Genomic DNA, 18,898 nt, shown 5'->3' on the forward strand with positions numbered 1-18,898 from the left:
GAGTCATGATTTATCCACCTTATTTTCTTGTCACTCTTTTCTGTATTGAATATAAGAATCAATGCTTAATTGAAAAATAAACATTGGCTATGAGGCACTCAATCCATCTCTTCATAATACTGATTATACTCTATTTTAGAACTAAGGATAACACATTCAGAAAGTAGGCCTTTGCTCTTTTTTTACTTTAGACAGTTCCTTAAGCGTACTTGGATATTTTAGAACCCAGTGATGAAAATGGTAGATTATAACAGTAATACTTCTATGAAAAGAGTATCTTTTTAGAACTTTAAGCAAATTCATCTTTAAAAAATTTACATGCTCAATTATAGAGAATTTGGAAATTACAAAGAGGTACAAAAAAGAAAATTCGTCTGTATTCTCACTATCCAGAGAAAAACTCCGTTTACTTTTTGATGTGTTTGTAATTTTTTTTTTCAACATTGGGATCACACAGTATATAGCAGTTTGTAACCTGCTTTTTCATGTAATCATGAGTATTTCCTTGTAAACTTAAGTATTCTTTGAAAGTTAATTTTAATGGTTGTTTAATCTGTTCACTGGAGCATTATCGTATTTACCTAGTTATTCTCTTATTTTGGAGTATCTAGATTGGTTTCAATTTATTGATATATATATTGCTTCAGTGAATATGAATGTCTACATAAAGCAATCATTCTCTCTCAGTTTATGATTACTTTTTTTTTAATGTTTATGTTCTTTATTTATTTATTTATTTTTGGCTGCATTGGGTCTTCGTTGCTGTGCACAGGCTTTCTCTAGTTGTGGCGAGCGGGGGCTACTCTTCATGTGGTACACGGGCTTCTCACTGTGGTGTCTTCTCATTGTGGAGCACGGGCTCTCGGCGCATGGGCTCAGTAGTTGTGGCGCACAGGCCTAGTTGCACAGCATGTGGGATCTTCCCGGATCAGGGATCGAACCCGTGTCCCCTGCATTGGCAGGTGGATTTTTAACCACTGCGCCACCAGGGAAGTCCCTCTGATTACTTTTTTCCCCACCATATTCCTAGAAAGGGAAATACTGAGTCAAAGGGTAGGGTTTTGTTGTTGTTTGTCATTGTTGATGCTTTTAAGGAAAAATATACTTAATACAGGATTTCATATTTAAGAATCTATATACATATGTGTATATATTTGTGGGTATGACATTATTTATTGTGCAATTCCAACAATGGTTGGTTTGTTTATGGATTTGGAGACCTCCTTGCAATAACAGATTCTACAGGGTCTCTTTGGCTCAAATGTTGCGACTACTACTGGAGATTATATTATATATAAACCTTCACTTCTCTCTCACACCTTATCTTTCACTGCTCTTACTCCAGCAGATACCTTCTCATTGCCCCTAACAAATACTCCTTCTTCATTAAGTGAACTTTTTTTCTAACATTCTTGCTTGATATTTGGGAACAATTTTAAGACTTTTTAACAGTTTTAAGATATTAATTCTCGAACACTGGGAGTGAAAGTGTAAATTGATAAAACCTCTAGAACTCAGTAAGAGCTAATTGTGTTTGAGGATGCCTAGTTTTATTGTATCCTTGTTAACCTCGAGTGTTTACTTTTTATTTTTTAATATTTGCTAATTTGCTGGGTATAAATGATAGCTATATTTGGGGGTAGGAGGAGTGACTGAAATAGTAACTTCTTTATTTCCCAACCTGTAATTGAATAAAAATTGGAAGGTGAGAATTAGGTTCTAAAACCTAGTGTTTGAAATTTATCCTCTTCATCTGGCTGCCATGAAATCATATACTTTAAGACCCAAAAAGGATCTAAAAGCTCATATTTATTCACTCCTTTCAGTTTACAGATAGGGAAAGTGAGGTTTAGAAAGGAGCTTCCTTGACTTTGCCAAAGTCATAAACCAAACAGTGGTACAAAAAAGCTGGCTTGTTTTTTCATAGCTAGTCTGTTGGCTTTTCTGCAAACATCCCCTGCCCCCCCACCCCCGCCCTTGTAGGTGACTAATTTTTTTCTGTTTGGATGCCTGATAGAATCTTTTTTACCCTTTAGTTTAACCAGGATATTTCAACCATTCTGAGTCAGTTCTTTCTGGTATACACCATAACTTTTTGTCCTGCAGATGTAGTTTGCTCAATTTCAAGGAAATTTGTATCTTTGAATACGTTTTCTACTCATGTGTTGGAATCCATTCTTGGAACAATAATTATCATTTTTGTTCTCCACATTTATTATCTTCTCAAGAATTACTTTAATCTCTTCATTGATTCCCTCTGCATTACTATGATTTCCTTTCCCCCTTGCATTAATTTTTCACCAAGTCTCTCCTGTTCTTTGCTGTTTCTAGTTTATTAGATCTGTGGTTGTTTTGCTAAGCTAAGGAACAAATTGAGAACTGTGGTAGGCTGAAAAATGAGCCCCCCAAAGATATCCATGTCAAACTTTAGCAACCTGTGAATGTTACCTTATTTGGAAAAAGGGTTTTTGCAGATTGCAGGTAAATTAAGGATCTTGAAATGAGATCATCCTAGATTATCCTGGTAGGATCTAAGTCCAACTGACAGATGTCCTTATGAGATACACAGAAGAGAGCAGACACACAGAGGAGGAGGCTATGTGACCATGGAGGCAGAGATTTGGAATCATGTGTCCACAAGGCCACAATGCAAGCAACGTGGACAGCTACCAGAAGCTAGAAGATGCAAGGGATGGGTTCTCTCCTACAGCCTACGGAGGGAGTGCAGCCATGCTGACAGCTTGATTTCAGACTTCTGGCCTCCAGGACTGTGAGAATAATTTCTGTTCTCTTAAGCAGCCCAGTTTTTGGTAATTTGTTACTGCAGCCACAGGAAACTAATACAAGGACCAAAATAATTTTTCTTTTTAATCTTTCTGTTGTTTTATGACCTTATCTTTGGACTCTTGTTTTAATTACTTTCTTTTTAAGTTCTCACTATTGGAAGGAATTTTTTTCCTGTTCTTCCAGATAAGTGTTTGATTTGGCTTTTGCATGTTTTTCCTGTAGTGTGTTTGTGTCAGTTTTTTTCAACTTTCTTATGGTTAAATTGGGCAGCTCTTTCCAGATCTTTTGTTTTGATACAGTGTCTATCAGTGAATTCTTTCTTTTGCACCTTAGTTTGGATATCTTTGTCTTCTACTAATGTGGCCATTGTTTTTCAACCACTCTTCTGTAGCCTGAGGGGTATAGTAGGTAAAGAAGTCTATTAACCAGTGTAATCCTTTCTGAGCATTTTTTCCACCACTAAGCCATGGGTACATTCCATTTTTGTGGGCTTCTGTTTTTTCCCTCAATTTAGTATAATCTTGAAGACATCGGCCTTTTCAGCTTTTGCTGAGGTTCACCTGTGGTGTGTAAGGGGCTTTCGGGGGTAAAAAAATTAGCTGCGGACTTCTCCTGGACCCTCCCTCCCCTACCTTGCCACTCCCAACTCCATAGCTGCCTATGGCATTTTCATGTTCTACTTTTTACCGTATTGAGGAGTATCAGAGAGAGTTCTCAATACGTTGTCTTTTCACCATTTTCCTTCAGAATTGCTTTTAGACGTATGAGCAGTGTTAGGAACCATGCCGTAGTGTATTATTTTCACTGATGGTCATTGTTTTTCTAGAGGTAGCCTGCCAAAATGTCTAATTTTATAAATAATCTGCTTAATTAGAAACCATTCATCTCTCAGTGACATCAGTTTCATTTAAAGTATCTGATAGCTAAAGTAGTTAAACTACCTGTTTTTGCTGTAAAGCCAAAGTTGGGGAGATAGTGGATCTATTCTTCAAATGACCATTTCTGAGTTGCAGTGAATATATACTGAGGTATCAGACAAGAAGTCATTTAATTCAATCTAGTGATACTGAAATGGTTTACAAACCTGCTTAGTAATACAGCTCCTGGCCTCTTCTCCAATCCCCTGCCTCCATTCTTTTTTGCTCACTTAGCTCTAACCACACTGCCTTGGGCTTTGGGTGCCCCCACTTTTAGAGAGTATGTATTTTCATACTGTAAAATTCACTCATTTAAATGGTACAATTCATTTATCTTTAGTTTGTTTACAGGGTTGTGCAATCATCACCACAATCTAATATTAGAACATTTCCCTCATCTCGCAAAGAAATCTCTAACCCATTAGCAATCATTACCTATCTTCTCCCCCACGCCCCTCCCCAACCCTAGGCAACCACTAATTTACCTTCTGTAGATTTGCTTATTCTGGACATCTCATGTAAACAGGATCATGCAATATATTGTCTTTGTGACTGACTACCCTTCTTTTAGTCCCCTATTTTCCTGAACTCCTTCAATGTCTTTCTTTTAACATGCCTTTATTATCTTTTCCCATCCTGTTGTCCCTCCCCCCTTCACACTTCTTCAAATTTCAACCAAAATATATCACTCTCTCTAGGTGACCCAACCCTAATTAGGTTCTAGATCCTCCATCATGGGCTTCCTTGGATCCTGTAGTTCTCTTTTACATACTCTTGCCTCATTTGTTATATAACTGGATAATTATTTGTATAAATAATCTTTGCTTTTCTCACTAGACTCTAGGTCCATGAAAGCAAGGAGTTTGTTGTTTGTTGTTGATTTTCCACTGTCTAGTCTAGGAAGAAATAACTACTTGGATGAATACATTCAGGTGCTCAACCCAGTGAGAGGGGGGAAGTTTTTAGAGAAGAGAGGGAGGATATTAATTGTGTGTATTAACTCTCAGTGTAACAACACTACTCATAGTTGAAAACGTAAGCTGAAAAATTAGAAAATTAGTGGTAAATTAGGCTTTATGTACATGTGTTGGACATAAGCATTGTCTATTACACTCTCCCAGAAATATGACTTGAGAAAATCTGTCACTAAAGGAAAGCTTAAGATGTTAGTGCCAGGTTAATTTCTGGAGTCCATTTATGTTGTTGACTAGATTATGTGGAATATTTATCCTACCCAAGAAGTGGAATAGCCCAACTAAAATATTCTCTCTTTTTAAAATTTGGAATCAAACATTTCAGGTTTCCAAGGACATTTGTAAATTATGGGTTCTGTTGTCTCCTTGGGACACAGTTTATTGCAGGAGCATGTTGCTTCACTTGCTTTGATGGATATATTAATGAATTTGTCAAGGTTCAACTGCTGTTATTGGTCTCTGAAGTCCACTATTTCTTCTCTATTTGTTATAGTACCTGGATTGTTTGGTACATTTGTTCTTTTCTCCCTTAATGTTTATTTGCTCCTTTTTGGATAATGCAGGGGCCTGGGGCAAAGGTATGTGACTATGGGTTGTGTGTATGGGGGTCTCAAAAATAGGGGGAAATAGTATATTTCTCCTTGATGAGATTTAAAGTAACATTTTAAGAGTAATAGTTCACATGGCTTTCTGTTGACCTTGTTGATCTACAAGATCATAAGTTGCACGAGACTGTTTACCAAATCAAATCTCTGAAGCCTTAAACTCTGTCTCTACCGTTAAGCTCTTCTGTGGGTTCGTAGTTTCATTTTTTTATAATGGAAACTGGTGAGAAAGTATGATGGTGCTACAGATACTTTATAATTAACTTTTATTACAGTGTATTTCATCTGTGAAGCATGAATGTGCACAGAATGGAGGGCTGTATTGGATGGAGTCTTGAAGGGAATCAACTCAGAAATGTCTTCATTGCAGTCTTGGTCCTGTTATTTGTATATATTTGCACCAGAATGTTTTTAAAAAGATTTTTGGAACTTCGTTTCTTGTTAAAGTTAATTTCATAATCAGGGCAGCCAGTGGTACCTTTTCCTGTTTGGCCTTTTCTTAGAAGCAGATTGATCTATTAGTAACGGAGTCGTCACTTGGAGTTAGAATAGCTGTTTTAATGTGGCCCCTCTTAATAGTTAGTGATTTCCAATGAGTCTCTTAACTTCCTGGAGTCTCAGTTTCCTCATCTGTGAAGTGGAAGTAATTTCATGAACTTCACAGGATTATTAAGGTTAAGTAAGGTATTATGTGAAAATAATTAGTAAGGTGTCTGGCTCTATTATGTTACAGGAAATACTGAACCCAGATTTTGAATAAATATTGAATCCAGATTTCATTAATAAATAAATAACTAAATTCTCTTTGAACAGAAAACTCCATGAAGGAAGGGTTCTTATTTATCTTATTCATTTTTGGGGACCCCAGTTCTTAGCACAATACCTATTTAGTACACAGAGAATGCTCATGTTTTTAAAAATAAATTTATTTATTTTTGGCTGCGTTGGGTCTTCGTTGCTGCGCACAGGCTTCTCTCTAGTTGGCGGCGAGCGGGGGCTACTCTTCGTTGTGGTGCATGGGCTTCTCATTGCGGTGGCCTCTCTTGTTGCGGAGCACGGGCTCTAGGCGCTTGGGCTTCAGTAGATGTGGCATGTGGGCTCTAGAGTGCAGGCTCAGTAGTTGTGACGCACGGGCTTAGTTGCTCCGTGGCATGTGGGATCTTCCTGGACCAGGGCTCGAACCCATGTCCCCTGCGTTGGCAAGCAGATTCTTAACCACTGTGCCACCAGGGAAGCCCCGATAATGCTTATTAAGCATGTGAAGAATTAATCAATAACAATGTATGTGAAGCAAAAATTCAACTGCATCTTCTTTTTCTGTTCTCAAGATTTTTGAAACTTTCTACAGTTAGCCTACTGTGTGCCATTAATGTGAGAGAATACTTACAAACTAGAAAGGTTGTATGTAACACAAACACATATGAGAATATTTTATAAATATAAAACACAGATGATTTATTAAAATACAAGTACTTGAAGTATAGGATCGCATTTCTGTCTCTCTTGTTCTCATTTTAAATGGTACTCACTTTCCCATTGACTTTAGAGTATGTGTTCCAGTGCTTCTGTAGATTGTGGGGGTATGGTATAAAAAAGGAACTTAGCCAGCAGTCACTGTTAATAGGCTTACGCTGGTCCTGTCCTGGTTTATCATTGGATCATGTAGGTAACAGTAGGAGATGACAGAGACCATCTGAAAAGGCAAGGTTAGCAAGGTAGGTGTTTCCCAAGGATGAGAGTTCTTTTTCTTTAAGTCCTCTTAGGCTTCTTACATTATAAGTTATGAGTCAGCAGTGTGAGAATTACTCTACCCTGGCATGGGGGTGTCCCAGCATGCTCTTCTGTGACCCACTAGTAAGAGGATCAGCCATACTTCTTAGGCAGTGGCAATTGAAGCCAACTCTTATTATAGTCCCACTGTGAGTGTAAGACTGTGTCATTTCAATGCTCTTTATTTAACAGAGCCCAGTTAGCTTCTCTTGTAGCAGAGCTTTGTGAGGAGAAATGTAGAGTGGACTCTGCTTTGTGAATTGACCCAGTTGATCTGTCATTACTCTTCCTCCATGGAAAGATGGGCCTGGGACTTGTCCTATTTAAATGGCATTGTTCTGTTCTCTAAAGTCCATTTTTGTGGGCAGAGTACTGGGGAATGTTGTCAGCTTTTGGAGGAAGGAAGAAAGGGGTAAATATGAAAACCAATATGGATTTGATTCCAAAGGATTAGCATCAGTTGGGACAATGCTATTTAATATATTTTTCTCTTAGGCATATTTATTAACTATAAACGTAGTGTTATTACTCATGTAGTTATAAATGTAATCTAAAAATTAATTAACCACTATTTGAAAGTGTATGGTGTTCCTTATGGAAATGGAATTGACAGAACTCTTATTACCTGGTTATTTTATTTTTCATAGTTAAAGAGATTCTTGTAAAGTTCTTAGGAGGTACCCTATCTCATTTCCACTTTAACAGTTTAACAAGTTAAACTGTAACATTTTATGTTTATTTTCCTCCCAGATTATACAGAATAGTCTTAGCCTGTAAACAGATTGTGTTTTAAAAGTTCATCAGTTGTTTTGGAACTCAAAACATACTTTTTCACTGAAAGTTTTGTAAATATGTGAAATAAAAATAATTAGGTTCCCAGGCTATCCTACAAAAGCCTAACTAAGCCATAATTAGCTCAGATATCTACATACTATAGTGAAAAATAATAGAGAATAATAATATTCTCTATATTATATTATTACTGATAATATCATATTATAATATTATTTTAGTAAAACTAAAACCCCCCCTAAAAATTAGTTTTGAAAAATTCTTCCAAATGCTGGTACTACTAGATTGATAAAGGGATTTAATCTGAGGGAGATGAGAAGTAGATAGAGACTATGGGAAACTGACATCTTTCTGGGTACTTTCAGGAGCTTAATAGATGGATGGGATTGGCTTTTTAACTCATGGCTTTACTTTCTCTTGATACTGGTGTAAGAGCAGAAGTGCTATCCTTTTGCTTACCAGCTGTGGTTAAGGTTGCTTTTTTAGTTCTTGAGTGGAATGAAGTGATAGGGAAAAGAAAGGGAGAGAAAGTTTCTTTTGGTAACTACAACTTGAAAACAAACAGACAGAAGGTGAAGTAACCTAGGATGTCTGTTGTCTGAGGTGGATTTAATTGACATAAGAATAATGCAAGTGTAAGGGAGTGGGGGGAGAGTATAACAATGTGAATGATTCCTGTTCTGGGAGAGAGAAGGTGATAATAAGAAAGTGTGTTGAGTTAGACAACCCTGTGTTGGTCAGTAACTGGTGCTGGGTACCTTTGGAAGCTGTTTAGAACTGGGAATGAGGAACAGTGTGCTAATTTGGTATTTATATTTGCACATATTTCAGAGTTGGTTTTTCATGATGTGGGACAGCATCTACCACCAAATATTACATAGATTTGGGGGTATTTTTTAAAATAAATACAATTATCATTATTAAGCAAGTATGCTGTTATCTTTACATTTATGAAAAGTGAAATATTGTATGTTAATTATGTTAACATGTAATGGGTTTATTTTTGTTATTTCTGTTATTTTTAAATGAATTAATAAATCAGTATTTTTAAAACTTAAAAAAAAAGGGAAATATTGTAATTCAGCCAGATCAATAGGAGATTCCTAAAACTGTGTAATGTAGAGAGATTTAGTCTTCATATTTCTTTTTTGTTTCTTGATTAGAAAAATCATGCTCCCCTGCTTTTTCTGTCCCCCGTAGGTTTCTTATTTAGAATAAACCACACAAACCCCCCGCCCCCGCAGACGTGCCCCCACCAAAAAAAAAAAAAGGCAGGAAATGTTTCTTCTGTTCCTGCAAAAGTAGCAGCTGTCGTTAACCAGTGGATTATTATTTTGTATTGTGATGAATCTGTTCAAGTACTTAAATTTTTGCTATCAGGTCACTGATTTGATTTTCCTCAGAGGAATTCTGACTCTCATTTTACTCATTTTAGATAGCCTTATGTATCAGGTAGCCTTATGTCTCAGGCAAAACGAAGCAATTTTTTATTGAAAGTATTTTTGCAGTTTATATTAAAATGTGTGAGGGGACTTCCCTGGTGGCGCAGTGGTTAAGAATCCGCCAGCCAGTGCAGGGGACACGGCTTCGAGCCCTGGTCCGGGAAGATCCCACATGTCGCGGAGCAACTAAGCCTGTGCCCCACAACTACTGAGCCTGTGCTCTAGAGCGCACATGCTGCAACTACTGAAGCCCGCGTGCAGCAATGAAGACCCAAACGAAGCCACAAATAAATAACTAAATAAATAAAAATTTTAAAAATGTGTGAGGATGCTTAAGTGGTACTGTTGGCTGAGTTATTTTTATGGATTTATTTTGGAATAGAAATAAATGGCTTGGTTTGCTTCCATTTTTATAGGCATTGGAAAGTGTGTTAAACTTGGGAATTGGACGACCTGGGCAATTTTGCTTATCTTTTGAGCTTCAGTTCTACAGTTCATTATTGGTTCTATCCCCCCCATAGGACTGTTGCCTGGATAAAGTGAGGTTATGGGTCTAAACATGTTCATAAACTATCAAGTGCTCCACAAATATGTTATTGGTGAAGATGATGTGTGGTGATCATGGTTGGTCCCAGGGAAAATTGTCAAACCACTGAATTTGTCTTTGCATTTTCTTCTCAGTCTACTGAGTGACCCAGTCCTTTTGAGAGATTACAGAGTCTTGTATCATTTTAGAGGAGGAATTAGAGGTACTTGTTGTAGTGACTTTAAGAATTTTAGCAGATTTCAAAGTTTAGTGGAATCCTATAGGAAGCTGTTCACTTATAAATGAGCAAATATTTTACAGCCTGCTATGTGCATAGGCATAAAATGGGTTACAGCAATAAACGTGTGATAAACTTGATTGTTGCCCTCATGGATTGGATATAGTTGTTAAATTGTAATTGATAAAGCACATGGGACCAACCTAGAGTAACCAAGTCTTCTGGGAGAAAACAGATCCTGTCCTTCCCCTCTTTACTGCTGTTTGAAATATAGCATAAAATTTTAGGTTAATAACTTCTTTAAAATGCATATAAAAACACTTGTAAATTTGTATGCTGTGCTGTTGGAAAAGCAGTTTGGATTTAGGGGTGGAGATAACTTTGGTGCGTAGTTCAGGAGAAAGCAAGACTGAGTCAGGGTTTTGGGTTGTCAGAAGGTAATATTGAGCATTGAGGGGATGTGTGTCAGGCCAAGAACAGACGTAATCCATTAAAAAGAAATTATAGAGTGCTGATTTTAATATTACGGTCACTAAAGACTAGAATAAATTATATCAGCTTTGTGAGAGCTATTTTTTGGCTTTCTTCGGGATTCACAGCTGTTCAATACTGAAGTTGCCAGAAGTGTGATCACTGCTCAGTGAGTCATTGTGTTTTTTAAAGTAATTATTTGTTTCTTTAGTTTAAGTGTTTACCGTTTACTCTTCCCACCCATGTATGGTATACTGTTTCTTTGGTAATATGGTAAACTTCCTCATTAAGAAAGATTTTAATGTATTTGTCTACTTTCTCCCTGCACCAAATTGGTCACTTTTTGTAAATCAAGCAGATAAGCATGTTTAAGACTTAAAGATTCTAATGTTAATTCCTAAAAGCCAAAGCTCTTTAGACACATGCTGCAAGCCTTTTAGACTTCCATGGGAAATAAACCTGTTTCTAAAATATTGATACATCTTGATACTGTTTCAAGTGAAGGCTTAAGACCAAGTAAAATGTTTATTAATTTTGGGTTTGGTTTAATTTTATTCCAGTTCACTTGAGTTAGAAAAAAGGAAAAAATGTGCTTGATTCCAGTTCATAGTTCATGAATAAAATAATATTTAAATTCAGACTGTTGAAAATTAGCATGGTTCATTCTGGTTTTTGGTTTAAAGTAAAATTTGGGTTTTAAGAGAAGATTTAAAATTTGAGTAAATTAAAATTAGTTCAAAAGGAGTATAGATAACTTGAAGTAAGAGTTTTGCATCAGAATCTTCTGTAAAGTATTTAAAATTTTCAGTTTTGCTGAAAATAGAAGGTTGATTTTAGGACCTTAACCCCTGTGTGTTATTTTCATGGCATAGTCTTAAGCAAAGTAGTAGGGTACAGGTTTTAGAGTAAATGGATAGGTCTGAATCCTGTGGGTACACTTTATTGAAGGGGTTACTTTGGGCAAATTACCAATGAACCTTTCAAACATCCTAGTTTCTCCCATTTGTTAAATGATTATCTGAGTACATCACAAAGTTGTACGAATTAAATGGTATTATGGTTCTTTCTCACAATATGGTAGCTAGGGGCTTCCCTGGTGGCACAGTGGTTAAGAATCCCCCTGCCGGGCTTCCCTGGTGGCGCAGTGGTTGAGAGTCCGCCTGCCGATGCAGGGGACACGGGTTCGTGCCCCGGTCCGGGAGGATCCCACATGCCGCTGAGCCTGCGCGTCCAGAGCCTGTGCTCTGCAACGGGAGAGGCCACAACAGTGAGAGACCGGCGTACAGCGGAAAAAAAAAAAAAAAAAGAATCTGCCTGTCAATGCAGGGGACACGTGTTCGAGCCCTGGTCCGGGAAGATCCCACATGCCGCGGAGCAACTAAGCGCGTGCGCCACAACTGAGTCTGCACTCTAGAGCCCCGCGAGCCACAGCTACTAAAGCCCGCATGCCTAGAGCCCGTGCTGTGCAACAAGAGAAGCCACCGCAATGAGAAGCCCGCGCACCATGCTGAAGAGTAGCTCCGCAACTAGAGAAAGCCGTGCTCAGCAACAAAGACCCAACTCAGCCAAAAAAAAAAAAAAAAACAGTGGTTGCTAGAACTGCATTAAGAATCATTGGGGCGGGGGGCTTATTAAAAATACAGTTTCGGGCTTCCCTGGTGGCACAGTGGTTGAGAGTCCGCCTGCCGATGCAGGGGACACGGGTTCGTGCCCCGGTCCGGGAGGATCCCACATGCCGCGGAGCGGCTGGGCCCGTGAGCCATGGCCGCTGAGCCTGCGCGTCCGGAGCCTGTGCTCCACAACGGGAGAGGGCACAACAGTGAGAGGCCCGCGTACCGCAAAAAAAAAAAAAAAAAAATACAGTTTCTGCCCTACTGCAGATTTACTGAGTCTTTTTAGTGGTGAAATTCTAGAATCTTCATTCTTAGTAAACTCTCCCAGGTGACTCTTACGTCCACTGTGAGTGGTGCTTCCAAACTGTAAAATAGTACTCAAGGAATATACTTATATATGTATTGATGTAAATTGAGCTTCAGACCTCAGAGATGTCCCTTGCCCAGTTCTTATCCATTGCTGCATATTGATGCTCTGAAGAAACCAAAATTACTTGGAAAAGGGTTATGAACAGAGTAATTCTCCTACCTGTAAATAGATACACATGTGGCAAATTGTGTTATTTGTTTTGGCTGCTTGTTGTTGCCATGTTTTTAGTAAACCTTCCATTCTGTTTTGCTATTTTTAAGGTTTCTATATACCTTATCCCTAGGGATTTGTATCTGATCAATGGCAAGTGCAAGAAGTTAAAACACTACTAACTGTTTAGCAGGAAGTAGTCATTTCCCAAATCCTAATAATTCTGCTCGAGTGATTTTTATATAAATTCAAGAGCAGACATTTGCTGGGCCACCTGCATTGTGCTGAACCCTCTGCTAATAAGTACTAGGGAAATAAATCTAAATGATTTAGGTAATGTCTGGCTTTCCTAAGAGCTCATAGTCAAGTGGGGGGCTCGGACTCTTAATAATTATAGAACATTGTGATCAGCACTGTAGTAGGGCACGTACCTGGTGGTAAAAGAGCATAGCAGAAGAATTTTTTCAATTCCCACTACCAATAATTCTTCAGAGAAACTATAATTTATCGAGCACTCACTATATGGCATGTACTTAAAAAACAAAACAAAACAAAACTGCTTAACCTGTGTTATTTAATCATTACAACAACCCTATGAAGTAGCAGTTATTTACATTTTATAGATACTAAGTGGTAGAATACGTGATTCAAACCTTGGTCTGACTTCAGAGCCCATATTAACACCATTATGCCTCTCTCTAAGGACAAAAATGACTGATTTGTTTTTCTTAAGATTACTTTTATGGTTCTTCAGAATTGATGCTTGTTAATCATTTGGCATGGTATCTGCCTGTGATTGAAAATGTGGTATTATTGCACTATCAAGGACTTGGGAGTCTTTTCTGTCTCACCTTTATCCTCTATCACCCTATGTTTTCCTTTCATTTCTAGAAGTGATATACAGGAAAACATCTCCAAAAGCCAGCTCATGTATAACATCTGTCCTTTTTTTTTTTTTTTTTGCGGTACGCGGGCCTCTCACTGTTGTGCCCTCTCCCGTTGCGGAGTACAGGCTCCGGACGCGCAGGCTCAGTGGCCATGGCTCACGGGCCCAGCTGCTCCGCGGCATGTGGGATCTTCCTGGACCAGGGCACGAACCCGTGTCCCCTGCATCGGCAGGCGGACTCTCAACCACTGCGCCACCAGGGAAGCCCCTAAAATTTTTTATCGTGCTGTTGACATTAGGATTGATTTGACTGATTCAGCTGCTTAGTTTGCATTCTCTTTCTTTCTTCATAGTTTTGCTCCAAGTTATGAGAGCAGTTGCACACTCGCTAGAGCTTCCACATCATAGGGTAGAGGCCCTATTTCTGGACAATAATAAGCTTATTTTAGAATTTGTCTAACTCTGATGTTCTGTGGACCTCAGTTCCTTGTTTCTTATTTCTTTTGCTTATTAATTTTTATGTTGTTTTCATGTCTCTAAGCTGTTGTGTTTATTTAGGGGAGGACATCTTGCTTTAATAGAAGTTCCTTAGCCATATACTTAAGATAAAGAGTTATTTGAAGTTTAATTTAAAAACCTGAAAATTTGACAGTGGTCAGTGTTTCCCCTTCAGACTATCTTAATCATGCGTGAAAATAAGGTTTTTTGGTTCTTTTAAGTAATTTATATAATAATATTTTTCAATAGACTGTTATATTGTTTTTGAACATCCATAAACATAGCTATCTGTTATATCTCTTCATGAGAAACAATAGTCAGAGCTAGTTTCCTTACTAATCCTATTGTTAGGTTAAAAAGCTTCATAAAAATACCTTGTATCCTCCTTGTATCATACCGGGTGTGCTGGTTTCTCTGGGCTTTGTAGACTTTTAATTTTCTGCTATTTCTACACGGGAGACATTCTTCTGGAGGTAAAGGAAGATTTAATATAGATAATCGTTGCTGACTTTGTTCAGTTTATTTAGTAGTATGACTTATTAACATCTCTAAAAGCCTCCTAGTTAAAAAGGGTCACAGTTGCTTTTTCTCAGCTCTGAATCATTAAGAAATACTAAAATTAGAATGTCAGTGTCAGATACCTCCTAAATATTTACATATGCCCAAAGTGGCCTTTTGGGTTTTGGATGGATCGATTGTTCTGAGGAGTGACTTCAGAAGACAAAAAAATGTAACCACAAGGTGTTGCTGTGTTTGAGAGACTGAGAACAAGACTGCACATATCATTTTGGGATACATATAAGGGGCTTTGTAAAATTGTATTCTGTATTTAACAGCCTTCAATTGAAAGTGGTTGTTCTGTTGCATACCACCTTTCCATTGCTTTATGAGGAGTCTTTTGTGGTTTATATATTTAAGATTTATCCACTGTGCTAAAGAATAGGGGATTTAATTCTATGTTCTAATCAGAATAGGAAATTCATACCACCTGAGTGAATTTTAGTTGTAATAGAGGATTCCAGGAGTTCTCTGGCCAGAAGAGAGTGCCTGAAACTGAGCTGTTCCCACTGCTTTGCTGTTGTTGCTCCTGAGAGACAGTGGCATTTTTTAGGGACCAGTTTTATTGTAGTTGGTGTGAAGCTCATGATACCATGCATTCTGGGAAATTCAATATTGGGCAAAGTGGTGACTTTTTTTTTTATTTTTTAATGAGGCATGTCTGTTATGAATTCTAGCTTTTCATGAGGATTTTGGTTTCTTGGTAGCAGTGTTTAAAATGCTGCTCTGTTGTTAAGATCCAAAGTTATGCAGTTTCTAGTAGCAAAAGTTAAATTGTTTGAACATCACAGAATCAATTGTTTTATATTTTTGTTTTCCATATGCTTTTGATTTGGGATAACTTTCAAACTAATGTTGCCAAAGTATCTTTGGAAAAAGCTCTTTAGCTATTAATAAATGAATAATTGAGGACTGAAAACTACAAAAGATTATTCATGTATTCTCTTACTATTATTCTGGAACTGACCTTTTTTACATCATATTTTCAGAAACATCTGCTTCTTGGGGGGTGGGGTGGGTAATGGTATATGAAGTCGGTCTTTCAGCTGTAGTAGGAAGGTTGTAAAATAATGGCAGAGGCAGCCTGACGTGAATGAAGAGTTCCTTTACTTAAAGCTTTATGATATTGGACAAGTTAATCTCTCTTACTTTCCTTATTTGCATAGTAAACATGGCCCTCCATTTAAGTATTAGAGTAGATGAAACAATCGGAAAGTTCTTTTGTACAGTGAAATTTTATACAGCTGTTATTTTATTGCTGAGTCAGCAAATTGCAGTGCCAAATGGTGACATGCTTTTCCTTGGCACACTAGCTGCTGACTGTCCCATGCATTACTAATGCTCATACCAAGTCACCCCCGGTGTTACCTTGCCATTCTCTACAGCTCTGCTATTTCAGATCTCTGATGGAGCAGTCTGAAGAGCTTGGTGATTTCTGAATAAAAATTCCAGGATGCTTAGGCTCAAAGAGCCATTGTTCCTTGTATACCCAGGATTTCCTACTAGTGGGAGAATATAGTCTGTAAGAGTTCTCAGCAGTTTCTCTAACTGCTCAAAAGAGAACAGAGTAAACCTTTTAATTTTTACTAAGATAGTGACCAGAGGTTTTTGTTGTTGTTGTTTGGTTTGGTATCTAGGGTTAAATATTACATTATTTTTCTTCTATGAGGTTAGTATGAATTCAGTGAGCATCTTAAAAATAAAATTGCTATAATGGAAGAGTAAGAGAGAGAAGAAAAAGAAGTGAAGTTTAGTCAGTGAGCCTAAGGACTTACATTGTAGTGAGAATTGGTTTTAGATTTGTCAGGAAAGAGAGAACAAGCACGAAGTTATAATTGCTACTTCACAAAGATTGTAGTCCCTAGAATCTTTGTGTATTCTGGAATCACTAAAAGAACAATTTAAAGCTTCTTAAAATTAAGTGCTAGGTAGTATAGAATGGTTTAGAATAGTTTAAGAATTCCGAGATATGAACTGTGCTTAGTCAAGAAGGAGGTGGCTCTTGAGCTTGAATTGAAGAGTCTTTGGATTGTTACTGGCGAGGAGAGAAGGCAGAAGAGTTAAGGAGATGGTCATGAGTGGGCAGAGACCCCAGAGCTGGAGAGCTAGTTATGAATGAGGCTCAGTTCAGAATGGGTTTGATTTTTCTTTTAAGTTTTGCATCTCTTACCCCCAAATTTAACATTCCGCTATTTCTTTTACCCATCAGACGTTTCTTGGAAAGGCATCATTATTTTCTGAAGAAGAAATAAGACACGGAGAAGCAAAAACTCAAAGCCTTACCTTCCTAAAGGGAGAGTGGTCTGAATAGAGTCAGCATATTTAGACTTTTTCAATTGCACTTATCTTATTTTCAAGTAAAATAAGAAAGCCCTGAGGAAAGAATTAGGGCCTTTAGAGTTGGACAGATAAGGATTCTTTCGTGGGTCCATCATTCGCCTTTTGACTGAACAAATGTAACATTCTTCTCATTATGTTTAATATAGGAACAGTTTTGTCTACTTCATGGGGTTGTTTTCATTAAATGAAGTCATATATATAAACTAAGCATGGTGTCTGGTCTATGGAATGACTGAATAAATGGTGGTTAAAATAATTACTTATAATTGAAACAAATAGTTGAAGTAATACTATGTGATAAACTAAGATGAGCATTTAAAAATAATTTGTAGTAAAGAATATAGTTTACTTGGTATACTTTGGCAATTTTCTCTGTTGAATTCTTTACAGTTCTCATTTATCTATCCCTTATTTCTTCTAGGAGACAAGGATGGCAGCAAGGTGACCACAGTGGTGGCAACTCCTGGGCAGGGTCCAGACAGGCCACAAGAAGTCAGCTATACAGACACTAAAGTGATTGGGAATGGGTCATTTGGTGTGGTATATCAAGCCAAACTTTGTGATTCAGGAGAGCTGGTTGCCATCAAGAAAGTATTACAGGACAAGAGATTTAAGGTAAGACCTTCAGTATTTCATGTATTTTGTTGCTGTCAATACATGTAAATAATTATTTTTTCAGTTGTTTCTCTTTGCTTTAAATTTCATTTATTGAACAAATTTTTATTCAGCTCAACTACTGTAGTGACTTTATTTCGCATTGTGTATTATGTAGAGATAAAATTTACTGAAGATTGCAGTATTTTTTTTTGAACTGCTGTGAGTGACATATGTATTTAAAATGCTGTGAAATGTAGATTAAAATTTCTTAATTTCTGTTTTAAAATGTGACCTTTCTCTGCCTTGGTTGTCACTGGTGTAGGAGACCAGAGAAACATTACCTGTAGCATATGATCATTTGGTACAGTTGACTATGCTTCCTCTCTTGAAAAATTTCCTTTGAGTCAGTGATATAACACTATCATTTTTTTCCCCCATAAATGACCTTTCTTTGCTATCTTCTTATGTCTCCCTTTCATCTGCCCCTAGAAAGCAGTACTCACCACAGTTCAGCTTATTTTTATTTCTTACACCGTCTCTTTAGGGTGTCCTGTACATAGATGGTCAGGGTCACCTGTACGTTATGGTATAGTGGAGAATCAGTGAGACCTGCGCTCTAATCAAGGCTCTGCCATTAACAAGCCATGCAACTCTGTTCCCTTCCCTACTCTTCCTACCTCTGCAACATTTTACTGAGAGTCTCCTGTGTACTAGGAACTGTGCTAAACATTGAGGGATTAAAAAAAAAAATAAGAGGTGATCACTGCTCTGAAATAGCACACAGCCTAGTGTCTGTATGCTCCAGAATGTCCTGAACTTTCTAAAGAGATTTAAAAAAAAAATTCTGAAGTTTTTGTCTTCAATTCTCTCTCTCCCAAGCACTAGTACCATGTTGCCCAGTCTGAAGGTACTGTTATTTCATATTGGCAAGGTTTCTTATCTAACTCTGACTTAAACTTTCAATCTTAAAGGAAATCCTCTCTATTGGCTCCCATTTGTTGTGGCTCTTTCCTTCTAATGGTTTTCTCATTTACCTGTCATTCAGGCTCTTTCATTCTCTCATACCTCATATCCAGTGATTACCAAATTTGGTTGATTCCCCCCACCCCACCCCGCCAACTGCCTTGTTGAGCTATACCTTCTTTCCTTTTCTCATCACTGCTATTCTAGCCAGACCTTTGTCATTATTTGGCTTAACGACTAGTAAGACTCTTGCCTCTGATCTTCTCACTTCCAGTCTTTCTGTATACCAACATTAGAATAATCCCACAGTTCAGTTTGGTCATGTTGTTTCTCCTACACACAAATCTTCTATGGGTTCCTCATAGCCTAGAAAATAAAGCCTGCCCAGTTTTAATTGTACA

General features: G+C 37.6%; 1 protein-coding gene across 5 annotated transcripts in view; it reads left to right on the forward strand.

The window, feature by feature from the left end:
• The window catches only part of GSK3B (glycogen synthase kinase 3 beta), a 197,278-nt gene that overhangs the window by 50,345 nt on the left and 128,035 nt on the right, over positions 1-18,898 (forward strand). For all 5 annotated transcript variants that reach the window (XM_067738774.1, XM_067738770.1, XM_067738772.1 and 2 more), the window contains exon 2: positions 17,359-17,552. In XM_067738774.1, coding sequence (XP_067594875.1) covers positions 17,359-17,552 — 194 coding nt within the window. The remainder of the gene's footprint in view (positions 1-17,358; positions 17,553-18,898) is intronic.

This window comes from Pseudorca crassidens, chromosome 5, assembly GCF_039906515.1.
Source record: "Pseudorca crassidens isolate mPseCra1 chromosome 5, mPseCra1.hap1, whole genome shotgun sequence".
In the NCBI taxonomy this organism is placed as follows: domain Eukaryota; kingdom Metazoa; phylum Chordata; class Mammalia; order Artiodactyla; family Delphinidae; genus Pseudorca; species Pseudorca crassidens.